Source organism: Oncorhynchus clarkii, chromosome 16 (genome assembly GCF_045791955.1).
Source record: "Oncorhynchus clarkii lewisi isolate Uvic-CL-2024 chromosome 16, UVic_Ocla_1.0, whole genome shotgun sequence".
Lineage (NCBI taxonomy): Eukaryota > Metazoa > Chordata > Actinopteri > Salmoniformes > Salmonidae > Oncorhynchus > Oncorhynchus clarkii.
This window is the reverse complement of record NC_092162.1, coordinates 72,255,929-72,273,899: the sequence shown is the minus strand read 5'-3', so window position 1 is coordinate 72,273,899 and position 17,971 is coordinate 72,255,929. Positions and strand designations below refer to the sequence as shown.

The 17,971-nt window shown below is 47.0% G+C and overlaps 1 protein-coding gene across 1 annotated transcript; it reads right to left on the bottom strand.

Moving 5' to 3' along the window:
* Nucleotides 1-854: 854 nt before the first annotated feature.
* Nucleotides 855-13,350, bottom strand: LOC139367794 (protein LKAAEAR1-like). Its single transcript, XM_071106129.1, has 3 exons — nt 12,995-13,350; nt 11,940-12,062; nt 855-993 (listed from the first exon to the last, which is right to left on the bottom strand). The coding sequence occupies exons 1-3, from the start codon at nt 13,340-13,342 to the stop codon at nt 934-936; spliced, it is 531 nt and encodes a 176-aa protein (XP_070962230.1). The 5' UTR covers nt 13,343-13,350; the 3' UTR covers nt 855-933.
* Nucleotides 13,351-17,971: the final 4,621 nt, after the last annotated feature.

Genomic DNA, 17,971 nt, shown 5'->3' with positions numbered 1-17,971 from the left:
CAGCCGTTTATAGCAGAAGCAAACCAACTGCAGCAGTAATGGTAACTTCTAGGTGCTTGTTCGATGAGTGCAGCAGGGGACCTAACTGCAGCAGTAATGGAGGAAGAGCTGTTTAGAAACTTCTAGGTGCTTGTTCGATGAGTGCAGCAGGGGACCTAACTGCAGTACTAGTAGTTACGGAGACTTTTGAAACTGTAAGAAAATGTACAGTAGAGTTTCTATGAAGCCAGAGCAGTGAAATAGACAGTTCCCTTTTTGTTACACAGGAGGACAGTTACACAGCAGGAGGACAGTTACACAGCAGGAGGACAGTTACAAAGCAGGAGGACAGTTACAAAGCAGGAGGACAGTTACAAAGCAGGAGGACGGTTACACAGCAGGAGGACAGTTACACAGCAGGAGGACAGTTACACAGCAGGAGGACAGTTACAAAGCAGGAGGACAGTTACAAAGCAGGAGGACAGTTACAAAGCAGGAGGACAGTTACAAAGCAGGAGGACGGTTACACAGCAGGAGGACGGTTACACAGCAGGAGGACAGTTACACAGCAGGAGGACAGTTACAAAGCAGGAGGACGGTTACACAGCAGGAGGACAGTTACACAGCAGGAGGACAGTTACACAGCAGGAGGACAGTTACAAAGCAGGAGGACAGTTACAAAGCAGGAGGACAGTTACAAAGCAGGAGGACAGTTACAAAGCAGGAGGACGGTTACACAGCAGGAGGACAGTTACACAGCAGGAGGACAGTTACAAAGCAGGAGGACAGTTACAAAGCAGGAGGACAGTTACAAAGCAGGAGGACAGTTACAAAGCAGGAGGACGGTTACACAGCAGGAGGACGGTTACACAGCAGGAGGACAGTTACAAAGCAGGAGGACAGTTACAAAGCAGGAGGACAGTTACAAAGCAGGAGGACGGCAGGTCTCGACTCTCAACGGCGGGTTATCGTCAATCCTTTCTCGTCGTCCAGGATCTCCTCGACTCGCTTTCTCTGTGTAGAGACAAAAATAATATGAAGATGGGAAGAACTACCAGGCAGAGAGAGAGAGAGAGAGAGAGAGAAAGAAAGAGAGAGCGAGTGAGAGGTAGAGGGAGGGAGAGCGAGAGACACAGCGAGAGAGACAGCGGTAGAGAGAGAGAGATGGAGAACGAGAGAGCGAGACTTGAGGAAGAGAATCATCTTTCGAGATCAACATCTGTCTGACAACAGCTGATAATCAGCTGAGGGGATGCACTGCGCCAAACCAAAAATCAACAGGAAAGATAGAGAGAGAGAGAGAGAGGGGGGGGGGAGAGAGAGAGAGAGCGCGAAAGAGAGAGAGTGAGAGAGAGAGAGCAAGAAAATGAGAGGGAGAGAGAGAGAGCGAGAGAGCGAGACGGCGGACAACCCTTAATGATGAGTTCGTAGTGCTCAAAACATCCTGCCACACAGGCTTCTCTGGCCTTGTTGTCATAGTATCCCCATTCCCCTCTGCTCCTCCCCATTCCCCTCTCCTCCTCCCCCACATTCCCCTCTCCTCCTCCCCCACATTCCCCTCTCCTCCTCCCCATTCCCCTCTCCTCCTCCTCATTCCCCTCTCCTCCTCCCCATTCCCCTCTCCATCTCCACATTCCCCTCTCCATCTCCACATTCCCCTCTCCTCCCATTCCCCTCTCCTCCTCCCCATTCCCCTCTCCCCCTCTCCATTCCACTCTCCTCCTCCTCCCCATTCCCCTCTCCTCCTCCTCCACATTCCCCTCTCCTCCTTCTCCCCATTCCACTCTCCTCCTCCCCATTCCCCTCTCCTCCTCCTCCACATTCCCCTCTCCTCCTCCCCATTCCCCTCTCCCCCTCTCCTTCTCCCCATTCCCCTCTCCTCCTCCCCATTCCCCTCTCCTCCTCCACATTCCCCTCTCCTCCTCCCCATTCCCCTCTCCTCCTCCCCATTCCCCTCTCCCCCTCTCCTCCTCCCCATTCCACTCTCCTCCTCCTCCCCATGCCCCTCTCTTCCTCCACATTCCCCTCTCCTAATCCTCCACATTCCCCTCTGCTCCTCCCCATTCCATTCCCCTCTCCTCCTCCTCTCCATTCCCCTCTCCTCCTCCTCCACATTCCCCTCTCCTACTCCTCCCCATTCCCCTCTCCTCCTCCCCATTCCCCTCTCCTCCTCCACATTCCCCTCTCCTACTCCACATTCCCCTCTCCTCCTCCTCCACATTCCCCTCTCCTCCTCCTCCCCATTCCCCTCTCCTCCTCCTCCCCATTCCACTCTCCTCCTCCTCCCCATTCCACTCTCCTCCTCCTCCCCATGCCCCTCTCTTCCTCCAGATTCCCCTCTCCTAATCCTCCACATTCCCCTCTGCTCCTCCCCATTCCATTCCCCTCTCCTCCTCCTCTCCATTCCCCTCTCCTCCTCCTCCCCATTCCACTCTCCTCCTCCTCCACATTCCCCTCTCCTACTCCTCCCCATTCCCCTCTCCTCCTCCACATTCCCCTCTCCTCCTCCTCCACATTCCCCTCTCCTCCTCCTCCACATTCCCCTCTCCTCCTCCTCCCCATTCCCCTCTCCTCCTCCACCCCATTCCACTCTCCTCCTCCTCCACATTCCCCCATTCCCCTCTCCTCCTCCACATTCCCTTCTCCTACTCCTCCACATTCCCCTCTCCTCCCCATTCCCCTCTGCTCCTCCCCATTCCATTCCCCTCTCCTCCTCCTCCCCATTCCCCTCCTCCTTCCCATTCCACTCTCCTCCTCCTCCACATTCCCCTCTCCTCCTCCACATTCCACTCTCCTACTCCTCCACATTCCCCTCTCCTCCCCATTCCCCTCTCCTCCTCCTCCACATTCCCCTCTCCTCCTCCTCCACATTCCCCTCTCCTCCTCCTCCACATTCCCCTCTCCTCCTCCACATTCCCCTCTCCTACTCCTCCCCATTCCCCTCTGCTCCTCCCCATTCCATTCCCATTCAGGAACCTAGGAAGAAACCAGGCTTTCCCTCCGTCTGCCTCTCCTCCTCCTTCCACACAGGACTTGCTGTCACAGAACCCCCCTCTCCCCTCCTCCCTCCCCTCTCCCTCCCCTCTCCTCTCCTCCCTCCTCTCTCTCTCCCTCCCCTCTCTCTCTCCCTCCCCTCTCTCCTCAAAGAATAGTTAAACACGTCCACCCTCCCCACACAGCCACACGTCCACCCTCCCCACACAGCCACACGTCCACCCTCCCCACACAGCCACACGTACACCCTCCCCACACAGCCACACGTACACCCTCCCCACACAGCCACACGTACGCCCTCCCCACACAGCCACACGTCCGCCCTCCCCACACAGCCACACGTCCACCCTCCCCACACAGCCACACGTACACCCTCCCCACACAGCCACACGTACACCCTCCCCACACAGCCACCCTCCCCACACAGCCACCCTCCCCACACAGCCACCCTCCCCACACAGCCACCCTCCCCACACAGCCACACGTACACCCTCCCCACACAGCCACCCTCCCCACACAGCCACACGTACACCCTCCCCACACAGCCACACGTACACCCTCCCCACACAGCCACACGTCCACCCTCCCCACACAGCCACACGTCCGCCCTCCCCACACAGCCACCCTCCCCACACAGCCACCCTCCCCACACAGCCACACGTACACCCTCCCCACACAGCCACCCTCCCCACACAGCCACACGTACACCCTCCCCACACAGCCACACGTACACCCTCCCCACACAGCCACACGTACACCCTCCCCACACAGCCACCCTCCCCACACAGCCACCCTCCCCACACAGCCACCCTCCCCACACAGCCACCCTCCCCACACAGCCACCCTCTCCACACATAAACACTAGTTTGGGTACCAGTCTCTGTAACATTCCATGTACTTCGTGTCAAATGCCATTTGTCTTATACAGAGTGTAATAGCTGTATAGAGAGACTGGCAAACCAACCACATATATACACACACACACACACACACACACACACACACACACATACACACACACACACACACACACACACACACACACACACACACACACACACACACACACACACACACACACACACACACACACACACACACACACATACACACACACACACACACACACACACACAGTCCTTGTTGAAGCACCTGTGTGACTAATGTCTCTGTATGTCAGTGAAATGTGGTCAGCAGGCTGCCGAGGTCCACCTGTCTGTCGCTGTTCAATAACTTATTTACATTTTCTGAAGTGCCTCGGCTCTGTCTGTGGAACAAATCATAGTTATTCACATTCAAATCAAAGTCATTCACATTCCCTTCCCTTCACCTGCTGAGCTGAGACAGAGAGAAGAGGTGACAGAGAGAAGAGGTGACAGAGAGAAGAGGTGACAGAGAGAAGAGGTGACAGAGAGAAGAGGTGACAGAGAGAAGAGGTGACAGAGAAAGGAGAGATAGAGAGAAGAGGTGACAGAGAGAAGAGGTGACAGAGAAAGGAGAAATAGAGAGAAGAGGTGATAGAGAGAAGAGGTGACAGAGAGAAGAGGTGACAGAGAAAGGAGAGATAGAGAGAAGAGGTGACAGAGAGAAGAGGTGACAGAGAGAAGAGGTGACAGCGAGAAGAGGTGACAGAGAAAGGAGAGATAGAGAGAAGAGGTGACAGAGAGAAGAGGTGACAGAGAGAAGAGGTGACAGAGAGAAGAGGTGACAGAGAAAGGAGAGATAGAGAGAAGTGGTGACAGAGAGAAGAGGTGACAGAGAGAAGAGGTGACAGAGAGAAGAAGTGACAGAGAGAAGAGGTGACAGAGAGAGGAGAGATAGAGAGAAGAGGTGACAGAGAAAGGAGAGAGAGAGAAGAGGTGTCTCTCCTTTCTCTCTCACCTCTTCTCTTTGTTTCTCCTTTCTCTGTCTCTCCTTTCCCTGTCTCTCCATTCTGTCTCTCCTTTCTCTGTCTCTCCTTTCTCTCCTTTCTCTGTCTCTCCTTTCTCTGTCTCTACTTTCTCTGTCTCTACTTTCTCTGTCACCTCTTCTCTCTGTCTCTCCTTTCCTTGTCTCTCCTTTCCCTGTCTCTCCTTTCCCTGTCTCTCCTTTCCCTGTCTCTCCTTTCCCTGTCTCTCCTTTCCCTGTCTCTCCTTTCCCTGTCTCTCCTTTCCCTGTCTCTCCTTTCCCTGTCTCTCCTTTCCCTGTCTCTCCTTTCCCTGTCTCTCCTTTCTCTGTCTCTCCTTTCCCTGTCTCTCCTTTCCCTGTCTCTCCTTTCCCTGTCTCTCCTTTCTCTGTCTCAGCCACTTTCCCTCCTCTCTCTCTCTGTCTCACCCTCTGTCCCTCCTCTCTCTCTCTCTCTCTCCGTCTCACCCACTGTCCCTCCTCTCTCTGTCCCTCCTCTCTCTCTCCCTCTCTCTGTCTCACCCACTGTCCCTCCTCTCTCTCTCTCTGTCTCACCCTCTGTCCCACCTCTCTCTCTCTCTCTGTCTCACCCTCTGTCCCACCTCTCTCTCTCTCTCTGTCTCTCTCTGTCCCTCCTCTCTCTCTCTCTGACTCACCCCGTCCCTCCTCTCTCTCTCTTCATCTCACCTTCTGTCCCTCCTCTCTCTCTGTCTCACCCTCCATCCCTCCTCTCTCTCCCCATCTCAACCCCCGTCCCTCCTCTTTCTCTCCATCTCACCTTCTGTCCCTCCTCTCTCTCTGTCTCATCCTCCGTCCCTCCTCTCTCTCTCCGTCTCAACCCCCGTCCCTCCTCTCTCTCTCCATCTCACCTTCTGTCCCTCCTCTCTCTCTGTCTCACCCTCCGTCCCTCCTCTCCCTCTCCCTCACCCTCCGTCCCTCCTCTCTCTCTCCGTCTCAACCCCTGTCACTCCTCTCTCTCTCTCTCACCCACAGTCCCTCCTCTCTCTCTCTCTGTCTCACCCACTGTCCCTCCTCTCTCTCTCTCTGTCTCACCCACTGTCCCTCCTCTCTCTCTCTCTGTCTCACCCACTGTCCCTCCTCTCTCTCTCTCACCCTCTGTCCCACCTCTCTCTCTCTCTGACTCACCCTCTGTCCCGCCTCTCTCTCTCTCTGTCCCACCTCTCTCACACACTCTCTCACCCTCTGTCTCTCTCCGTCCCTCCTCTCTCTCTCTGACTCACCCCGTCCCTCCTCTCTCTCTCTTCATCACCCCGTCCCTCCTCTCTCTCTCTTCAATTCACCTTCTGTCCCTCCTCTCTCTCTGTCTCACCCTCCGTCCCTCCTCTCTCTCTCCGTCTCAACCCCTGTCCCTCCTCTCTCTCCATCTTGCCTGCTGTCCCTCCTCTCTCTCTCTCTCTCTCTCTCTGTCTCACCCTCTGTCCCGCCTCTCTCTCTCTCTCCTCTCTCTCTGTCTCACCCACTGTCCCTCCTCTCTCTCTCTCTCTCTCTCTCTCTCTGTCTCACCCACTGTCCCTCCTCTCTCTCTCTGTCTCACCCTCTGTCCCGCCTCTCTCTCTCTCTCCTCTCTCTCTGTCTCACCCACTGTCCCTCCTCTCTCTCTCTGTCTCACCCACTGTCTCTCCTCTCTCTCTCTCTGTCTCACCCTCTGTCCCGCCTCTCTCTCTCTGTCTCACCCTCTGGCCCTCCTCTCTATCTCTGTCGCACCCTCTGTCCCTCCTTTCTCTTTGTCTCACCCTCTGTCTCTCTCCGTCCCCCCTCTCTCTCTCTCTCTCTCTCTTTGTCTCACCCTCTGGCCCTCCTCTCTATTTCTGTCGCACCCTCTGTCCCTCCTTTCTCTTTGTCTCACCCTCTGTCTCTCTCCGTCCCTCCTCTCTCTCTCTCTCTCCCCGACTCACCCCGTCCCTCCTCTCTTTCCATCTCACCTGCTGTCCCTCCTCTCTCTCTGTCTCACCCTCTGTCTCTCTGACTCACCCCGTCCCTCCTCTCTCTCTCTTCATCTCACCCTCTGTCTCTCCTGGTATTTACACCCCTGACAGTGGTGGAAGGCATTTGGTCGGTAGCATCAATAGTGTTGTGACTCATTAAAAAGACTGTCAACCCAGGTGTAGCCTCCAGTGCGCTGTGTGTATGTCTGTATATCACTTATCATATCAACACTGCGACAGAACAGAAATAACAAACATCACGAAAGGAAAATATAACTTGATGTAATCTTACCAGACAGACATGTGTACCTCATTTGACTTGATGTAATCTTCCCAGACAGACATGTGTACCTCAAATCATCAAAAAGACAAGACGAGGGAATTCAGTTAAAAAAGAGTATGTCAATCTAAGTAACATAATAACAAAGTGGCAATAAAAATGTGTCAGTTTAAGCCAGAGACATCTTTTTTCATTGGATGTGTCTCAATCCATCCACCGATGTAAGACGTCCGCAAACAAATGGAAGCATGGAGGTGGTTCTCCGTTTTGGTGACCCATGCAAACGAATGGAAGCATGGAGGTCGTTCTCCGTTTTGGTGACCCATACAAACAAATGGAAGCATGGAGGTGGTTCTCCGTTTTGGTATCCCATACAAATGAATGGAATCATGGAGGTAGTTCTCCGTTTTGGTGACCCATACAAACGAATCGAAGCATGGAGGAAGTTCTCCGTTTTGGTGACATATACAAAGGAATGGAAGCACGGGGGTGGTTCTCTGTTTTGGTAACCCATACAAACAAATGGAAGCATGGAGGTGGTTCTCCATTTTGGTGACCCATACGAAGGAATGGAAGCATGGAGGTGGTTCTCCGTTTTGGTATCCCATACAAACAAATGGAAGCATGGAGGTAGTTCTCCGTTTTGGTATCCCATACAAATGAATGGAATCATGGAAGTAGTTCTCCGTTTTGGTGACCCATACAAACAAATGGAAGCATGGAGGTGGTTCTCCGTTTTGGTAACCCATACAAACAAATGGAAGCATGGAGGAAGTTCTCCGTTTTGGTGACCCATACAAACAAATGGAAGCATGGAGGTGGTTCTCTGTTTTGGTGACCCATACAAACAAATGGAAGCATGGAGGTGGTTCTCCGTTTTGGTATCCCATACAAATGAATGGAATCATGGAGGTAGTTCTCCGTTTTGGTGACCCATACAAACGAATGGAAGCATGGAGGTGGTTCTCCATTTTGGTGACCCATACAAAGAAATGGAAGCATGGAGGTGGTTCTCCGTTTTGGTATCCCATACAAACAAATGGAAGCATGGAGGTGGTTCTCCGTTTTGGTGACCCATACAAACGAATGGAAGCATGGAGGTGGTTCTCCGTTTTGGTATCCCATACAAATGAATGGAAGCATGGAGGTGGTTCTCCGTTTTGGTAACCCATACAAACAAATCGAAGCATGGAGGAAGTTCTCCGTTTTGGTGACCCATACAAAGGAATGGAAGCACGGGGGTGGTTCTCCGTTTTGGTAACCCATACAAACAAATGGAAGCATGGAGGTGGTTCTCCATTTTGGTGACCCATACGAAGGAATGGAAGCATGGAGGTGGTTCTCCGTTTTGGTATCCCATACAAACAAATGGAAGCATGGAGGTGGTTCTCCGTTTTGGTATCCCATACAAATGAATGGAATCATGGAAGTAGTTCTCCGTTTTGGTGACCCATACAAACAAATGGAAGCATGGAGGTGGTTCTCCGTTTTTGTAACCCATACAAACAAATGGAAGCATGGAGGAAGTTCTCCGTTTTGGTGACCCATACAAAGGAATGGAAGCATGGGGGTGGTTCTCCGTTTTGGTAACCCATACAAACAAATGGAAGGATGGAGGTGGTTCTCCGTTTTGGTATCCCATACAAACGAATGGAATCATGGAGGTAGTTCTCCGTTTTGGTGACCCATACAAACGAATGGAAGCATGGAGGTGGTTCTCCGTTTTGGTAACCCATACAAACAAATGGAAGCATGGAGGAAGTTCTCTGTTTTGGTGACCCATACAAAGGAATGGAAGCACGGGGGTGGTTCTCCGTTTTGGTAACCCATACAAACAAATGGAAGCATGGAGGTGGTTCTCCATTTTGGTGACCCATACAAAGGAATGGAAGCATGGCAGTAGTTCTCCGTTTTGGTAACCCATACAAACAAATGGAAGCATGGAGGTAGTTCTTCATTTTGGTGACCCATACAAACAAATGGAACCATGGAGGTAGTTTTGTGTCAACACAAATAAGGGGTTAAATACGTGTACAAACAAACTAAAATATGTCCTGATCATTCTTATATCTCCTAGATATAGGACAGACACTTCAAAACCTTATTCCTTGTTATCGTTTTTTGGGACTGTCTTTTTTGCCATATATGAATGTGTTTTTGAAATGTTTTTTCATTCCCAAATGGGTCCTAAAATACTAAATCAAATAGCAAAATGACCCATGGTATGACCATCTTAAAACAACTCCATATGTCACTGTAGTACCCTCAACGGCTTAGACTGTCAGAGGTATTAAACACACAGAGGCATCTTCCTGCAGCTCATAAACACACACACACACACACACACACACACACACACACACACACACACACACACACACACACACACACACACACACACACACACTGACACACACACATACATAGTAGAGGTCGACCGATTAATCGGAATGGCCGATTAATTATGGCAGATTTCAAGTTTTCATAACAATCGGTATTCGGTATTTTTTACACATTTATTCAACCAGGCAAGTCAGTTAAGAACACATTCTTATTTCAATGACGGCCTAGGAGCGGTGGGTTAACTGCCTTGTTCAGGGGCAGAACGACAGATTTTTACCTTGTCAGCTCGGGGATTTATTTTTGCAACCTTCCGGTTACTAGTCCAACGCTCTAACCACCTGCCTTACATTGCACTCCACGAGGAGCCTGAGTGGCAGGCTGACTACCTGTTACGCGAGGGCAACAAGAAGCCAAGGTAAGTTGCTAGCTAGCATTAAACGTATCTTATAAAAAACAATCAATCTTAACATAATCACTAGTTAACTACACATGGTTGATGATATTACTAGTTTAACTAGCTTGTCCTGCGTTGTATATAATCGATGCGGTGCATGTTAATTTTTCATCCAATCACAGCCTACCTTGCCAAACGGGTGATGATTTAGCACTGTCGTTGCACCAAACCTAACCATATCAATGCCTTTCTTTAAAATCATTTTTTATTTTTATTTTACCTTTATTTAACCAGGCAAGTCAGTTAAGAACAAATTCTTATTTTCAATGACAGCCTAGTGGGTTAACTGCCTGTTCAGGGGCAGAACGACAGATTTGTACCTTGTCAGCTCGGGGGTTTGAACTCGCTAGTCCAACGCTCTAACCACTAGGCTACCCTGCCGCCCCGGCATACACAAGTATATATTTATACACAAGTATATATTTTTAAACCTGCATATTGAGTTAATATTGCCTGCTAACATTAATTTCTTATAACTAGGGAAATTGTGTCACCTATCTTGCGTTTCGTGCAAGCAGTATATGCAGCAGTTTGGGCCGCCTGGCTCGTTGTGAACTGTGTGAAGTCCATTTATTCCTAACAAAGGCCGTAATTAATTTTCCAGAATTGTACATAATTATGACATAACATTGAAGGTTGTGCAATGTAACAGCAATATTTAGACTTAGGGTTGCCACCCGTTAGATAAAATACGGAACAGATCCATATTTCACTGAAAGAATAAACGTTTTGTTTTTGAAATTATAGTTTCCGGATTCGACCATATTAATGACCAAAGGCTCGTATTTCTGTGTGTTATTATGTTATAATTAAGTCTATGATTTGATATTTGATAGAGAAGTCTGACTGAGTGATGGTGGGCAGCAGCAGGCTCGTAAGCATTCATTCAAACAGCACTTTCGTGCGAATGCCAGCAGCTCATCGCAATTCTTCACGCATTGCTATGACTTCAAGCCTATCAACCCCCGAGATTAGGCTGGTGTAACCGATGTGAAATGGCTAGCTAGTTAGCGGGTGGTTAGTGGAGCTAGTTAGTTAGTGGAGTGGTTGTTCCCCTTGCTCTGCATGGGTAACGCTGCTTCGAGGGTGGCTGTTGTCGATGTGTTCCTGGTTCGAGCCCAGGTAGGGGCGAGGAGAGGGACGGAAGCTATACTGTTACACTGGCAATACTAAAGTGCCTATAAGAACATCCAATAGTCAAAGGTATAAGAAATACAAATCGCATAGAGAGAAATAGTATTATAATTCCTATAATAACTACAACCTAAAACTTCTTACCTGGGAATATTGAAGACTCATGTTAAAAGGAACCACCAGCTTTCATATGTTCTCATATTCTGAGCAAGAAACTTAAACGTTAGCTTTTTTACATGGCACATATTGCACTTTTACTTTCTTCTCCAACACTTTGTTTTTGCATTATTTAAACCAAATTGAACATGTTTCATTATGTATTTGAGGCTAAATTGATTTTATTGATGTATTATATTAAGTTAAAATAAGTTTTCATTCAGTATTGTTGTAATTGTCATTATTACAAATAAATAAAAAAATTGTCCGATTGATCGGTATCGGCTTTTTTTGGTCCTCCAATAATCGGTATCGGTGTTGAAAAATCATAATCAGTCAACCTCTAATACATAGATACACATAGATATACACACATAGATAGACACACACACACACAGACACACACACACAGATATACACACACATACAGTACATCGACACACACACACAGATACACACACACACTTATTCCAGTCTGTGCTGCAAAACAGTCCTGTAGCGTAGCATTCACTTCATCTGTCCACTTCCATATTGAGTGTCACACACACACACACACACACACACACACACACACAGACACACACACACACATATAGACACACACACACACATATAGACACACACACAGACACACACACACACACACACACAGATATACACACACAGACAGTACATCGACACACACACACACACAGTTATATTTCCAAGGGAAAGGAGGGAGGGAGATATGGAGGGAAGAGGGTTGGGAGGGAGGGGCTGTTTAACCCACCTGCAGTTTGTCCAGACAATCGATGGTATTTATCTTGCTTTCCTCCGTTGGCAGCAGCAACTCAAGACGGACGGCGGTCTGGGCGCTGGACTGGCACGAAATCATTAGATTGATTTCCTGGGTCTGCATGGACGGATAGACGGATGGAAGGATGGATGGGTGGGGGGGATGGAGGGACGGATCGATGGAGGGAGGGAGATATGCACAAACAAGGAAACATAGTATTCAGGCCCCATGGAGCAGAGACCTTGAAGTATCGTGGTTCAGGCCCAGTAATTGACATCATAATGATTGATAATACCACTCTGATGAAGAGGGAGAGCAGAGGAAGTGTAAACAAACAATTACAATAGAATAGGATAATAGGCTTACATGTTTCTCACATGAAACTACAGTGGATTTCTACTAGGCTACGTTCATTGTTATTGTGTGCAGAGGGGAATTATAGCCTGGGCAAATGATCATGGAGCAGTTCAATTCATCTTAATTTAAAAATAAATTAAAAAATACTGTGAATATGATGACAAGAGGTGCTTCCCAAATTAGATTGATTTCCTCGGTCTGCACGGAGGGATGGATGGAGATATGCACAGACGGGGAAACATATTATTCAGACCTCATGGAGCGGAAGCCAATTATTAATGTGGTTCAGGCCCAGTAATTGACATCATAATTAAGAGGGATGGCAGAGGAAGAGGAAGAGGAAGAGAGAGAAAAAAATAGAAGATAATTTAACTTCTTACCACAGGAACTTCTAAAGTGGATTTAAAGGTAGGCTTGTTATCACTGTGTGAACAGTCAAAGCTCGCCAAGAAGCAGTTACATCCATGTGAATTATTTAAAAACCTATGTGTGCATATGGAGACAGACGGCACCCTATTCACTATCATTCTGTGTACGAGACAACTTTTGATCAGGGGCCCATAGAAATATTGTCAAAATATTGCCGAAATAAGGGGCATTTTATATCATGCTATATATATATATATATATATACATACATATATAGAATACGGTGCCGTTTTGGAACAGAACGAGGGGGAGGATATCCTTACCCTCATACTCCGATACTGCAGTCTCATCTGTCGAACTCTGTTGCGGGCTTCCGCGGCCTTCAGCTGTCCTATGATCAGGTCTTGCCGTTTCTTCTCTTCCTCGTCCCTCTCGTCGCAGTGATGATGACCGACAGTTGTATGTCTCTTCCCCCCAGCCCCGGAAGACTCCCAGGCGGACACCCGCTGCCGAGACATCGCCATCCAGGTCTTCGCCTCTTTCGGCGGCTCCTCGTAGGCCAGGTACCGGGCCCGCTGCTGCGGACACATCCGCTTCACATCCTCTTTAGTCGCGCTCGATCTCCTTCGGTTGCCACAGGTGCTGAGCTTGTTGTCACTTTTTGACGACATATCGATAGGCCTTCCTGGTTTCAAAATGAATAGGTATATCTTACCAAATACAACTTTGACAGGTTGTTAGCTACTTTTTGAAATGTTGCATATTTTTAAAAAAAACAGCGAACTGTTGATACAGTAGCATGCAGTCAGTCAACAACAGTAGCAATCACAAAACTGCACTCAATGTCAAACATTTATCATCACGTAAATTCAGTTAAAAAAACGGGAGATACACTCATTTCATCAACGCATTTCCATGAATAGTATTGAATGTTGTTCTACCTTTCAGAGAGAGACGGGGGGGGGGGGGGTGATGAAGTTGAGATCACACACACGGTGCCATGTTGTTTACTGCCGTTGTCATAGAAGCACGCTACGGCTGAAGCACGCTACGGCTGACCACTTCCGCATTGCGTGCCGCGCCGCTGCTGTGCGGAACTGGTGCCCATCGGACGCTGATATGGACTTTGGATAAAGTAAAAAAAAAAATGTTGTTGTTGCCATGACAATATGATTGATCTATTCGGTTTTCTTCTTGTGTCTGTTGTGTGAACGCACCTTTGGAGTGAAATTAGACTCGTTTTGTGTGTGTGTGTAACAGTGTGGAGGTGCATTCCGGTGTGGTGATGACTGATGGGTTTTCTCGGAACTGATTGATTGACTTTATGTAGCGGTTTATGATAACTATCGTGGCAGGTTAGGATAATTAGCGAAACACGTTAGGATAATTAACATAACAGAAGAGGAGAATTAACAGAGCAGGTTAGGATAATTAACATAGCAGGTTAGGATAATTAATGCAGCAAGTTAGGAAAATTAACATAAAAAGTTAACATAGCAGATTAGGATAATTAACATAGCAGTTTAGAATAATTACTTAACGCATCAGGTTAGGAAAATTAACATAACATGTTAGGGTAATTAACATAGCAGATTAGGATAATCAACATAGCAGATTGGGATAATTAACGTAGAAGGTTAGGATAATTAAGATAACAGTTTAGGAAAATTAACATAGCAGGTTAGGAGAATTAACATAACAGTTAGGATAATTAATGAAGCAGGTTAGGAGAATTAACAACATGTTAGGATAATTAATATAGCAGGTTAGGATAATTTAAGTAGAAGGTTAGGCAAATTAAAGTAGCAGTTTAGGAAAATTAAAAAGGCAGGTTAAGATAATTAGGTTAGGAAAAGGGTTAGGATTAGGTTTTGCTTTAGCTCAAATTCTACAACTAAATAAAATTCTAAAACACAAAAAAATACAAATAAGAAATAAGAAGAACACAGAAAGTAAGAAGCTACATACAGGGTCAGTTCCAACACCATACTGACAATGTGCAGGGATACTGGAGTGATGGAGGTAGATAAGTAGAGGGGTAAGGTGACTATATACAGGGTCAGTACCATACTGACAATGTGCAGGGATACTGGAGTGATGGAGGTAGATAAGTAGAGGGGTAAGGTGACTACATACAGGGTCAGTACCATATTAACAATGTACAGGGATACTGGAGTGATAGAGGTAGATATGTATAGGGTGAAGGAGACAGGGATACTGGAGTGATGGAGGTAGATATGTATAGGGGTAAGGTGACTAGGCGTCAGGATGCATGATAAACAGAGTAGCGGCAGCGTAAATGAAGATTGTATGTGTGTGTAGAGTCTGTATAAATGTTAGGTAAACATTGTATTTCTGTGGTTTGAATTTCATAATCATTTTCGTTTTTCAGTTGGTAGACCTACCCATGTGTCTCTCCTCACTCGGAAAACCCACTGCTCACTGTTGTCAACAGCAAAGCTGATAATTGTGACTTGATTGAATTAGAATGTGAATAATGCTAATGGTGATGAGGACCCAGTATGACCTAACCCTTTCGTCAGAGGTCATCAGAGGTTATGGTTATATCACACTGTTTACATTTATATAGTCATGTGACAAAGAGTATTTTTGTTCAATTAAAAGCCCAATTGTTGGCTATTTACTATATCATGATTTTCCCCAGGTGAAATGTTGTATATTCATAACTGATCCAAATTCTGTCTGCTATAAAACCTATAGATAATATCCTGCCCATATGAACAGATTTATTTTAGGCCATATAAAATAACAGCTATGTGTGATTTAATGAAAACAGAAAACAGACATAATGTTTCACATTCTTTAATTAAAATACTTGAATAAAAAGAAACAGACAATAGGCTATAGAGCTTCAGTTTCTCTGCCAAAATAGACCTACGAGGAAACTCGACATATCTCCACGACGTTGAGTGCACGAGGGGGGTCTCTGCGCTGTGTAGTACCTTCAACAAAAAGGTTTTGACTGAAAGACACATTAAACCATAGAAACGCATTGAAAAACAAGAGTCACTACATGGGACAACAGATTTCCTAGCCACCGTGCTTCTACACCTGCATTGCTTGCTGTTTGGGGTTTTAGGCTGGGTTTCTGTACAGCACTTTGAGATATCAGCTGATGTACGAAGGGCTATATAAATAGATTTGATTTGAGTTGATTTGATCATCTAAATGAAGTTTGTTCTGAAGTGTCTGTCCCACATCTTAGAGGTATGAGAAAGATTAGGAAACAACTGTAAGTTTTCAAATGTTGACATGTATTTAATAAACCCTTGATTATGTCAATAAACAGTCTCCATACCTTCATTCATTATTTCAACTGGTACCAGGGGACCGCCAGACAAGTCTTGTGAGGCCTGTGGGCGTCCTACAGCAAAACTACAATATGTGGGTGGTTGTGAGGCCTGTGGGCGTCCTAGAGCAAAACGACAATATGTGGGTGGTTGTGAGGCCTGTGGGCGTCCTAGAGCAAAACGACAATATGTGGGTGGTTGTGAGGCCTGTGGGCATCCTAGAGCAAAACGTCAATATGTGGGTGGTTGTGAGGCCTGTGGGCATCCTAGAGCAAAACAACCGACATGCAGGTCTTAATGAGAGTCTCACATATTCGTGTGTAGCCCAAACTGTTCAGACGCTACATACAGAGAAGTTGGTAGATCGGCTGTACCGAATTCAGATGAGTCCCAAGACACTTGTGTGGGTTGTAGAACAAAATGGAGAACATCATCGTGAGAGTCTCATCTTTCCATAGAGGGGACGCTACAGACAATTCTGTGAGAAGACCAATTTTCGGGAATGTCTCACGGTCTGACAAATACTGCTTTAGCTCTGTCACCTTTCAATGCAGACACGAAAGGGTGACATTGGTGGATGCGGTGGATGCATCCAATGCAAAATAAACTTTATCTCTCTATCTTAAACCAACTTATTTTTATGGGGAATCTTTGTGTCACTGCATCATCGGATTGAGCATGTTGTCATTGCAGGCAATCTCAACGCTGTGCGTTACAGGGAAGACATCCTCCTCCCTCATGTTGGATCGGAGGGTGAGGACTAGGGCCATTCCCTTCAGAAATTTTCTGAGAACTTGCAAGTGCCTTGGTGGAAGAGTGGGGTAACATCTCACAGCAAGAACTGACAAATCTGGTGTAGTCCATGAGGAGGAGATGCACTGTAGTACTTAATGCAGCTGGTGGCCACACCAGATACTGACTGTTACTTTTGATTTTGACCCCCCTTTTGTTCAGGGACACATTATTCAATTTCTGTTAGTCGGCGTGTCTGTGGAACTTGTTCAGTTTATGTCTCAGTTGTTGAATCTTGTTATGTTCATACAAATATTTGCACATGTTAAGTTTGCTGAAAATAAACTCAGTTGACAGTGAGAGGACATTTATTTTTTTGCTGAGTTTATATAGAGCTACTGTGTAGGTTCCAGCCCACATATATAGAACTACTGTGTAGGTTCCAGACCACATATATAGAGCTACTGTGTAGGTTCCAGCCCACATATATAGAGCTACTGTGTAGGTTCCAGCCCACATATATAGAGCTACTGTGTAGGTTCCAGCCCACACATATAGAGCTACTTTGTAGTGTTAAGGTTGCGTTAATTCGAATCTGGTATCAGAACAAAATGCTAATTAATCATCGATTGTATACTATAACTTCTTTATTATGTAAGCAATAAATGGTGAATGCCATTTTCGTATATACGGGTTCACTGTAACACCACGCAGGGCAGAACAGAGAACTAACTAGTTCTTCTAATGTACTCTGACAGAAGTAGTTCCCGCTTCTGAGCCTATCAGAGTAGAGACTGGGCGTGGTTTAGACTCACTCAGCCTATCGTTCGCACACACAGGCTGGTCCTAGCCCCCAGGCGCTCCCGTTGGCAGGTGTAGTTGTTGCTCGGCAGAATATCTTATGAGCCCACACCTCTGTTTCCCGTTATTGCCAAGTTTGAGTTCTAACAAAAGACAGTCTTTTGTTTGCTACACTACGTTATGTATGTGTCCCCCACAACTCATGAGAACTGCCTACACTCAAGGTTAGCCATAGCCTTCCCGCTAGTCACACATTATGTTGCAAAATGCTACTTCCAGCACACACAGACACCCTCATGATAGGCCAAGCATATTACCAACCCTCACAGTAGGTTCCAGCCCACACCTTTCTGGCAAAATAACTCAATCCCCCGATTGACATTATGTAGTTAGACATTTTAAACATGGACAGTCCAGGGATATTTTACCCATGATCTTAATATGAAGAGAGCACAC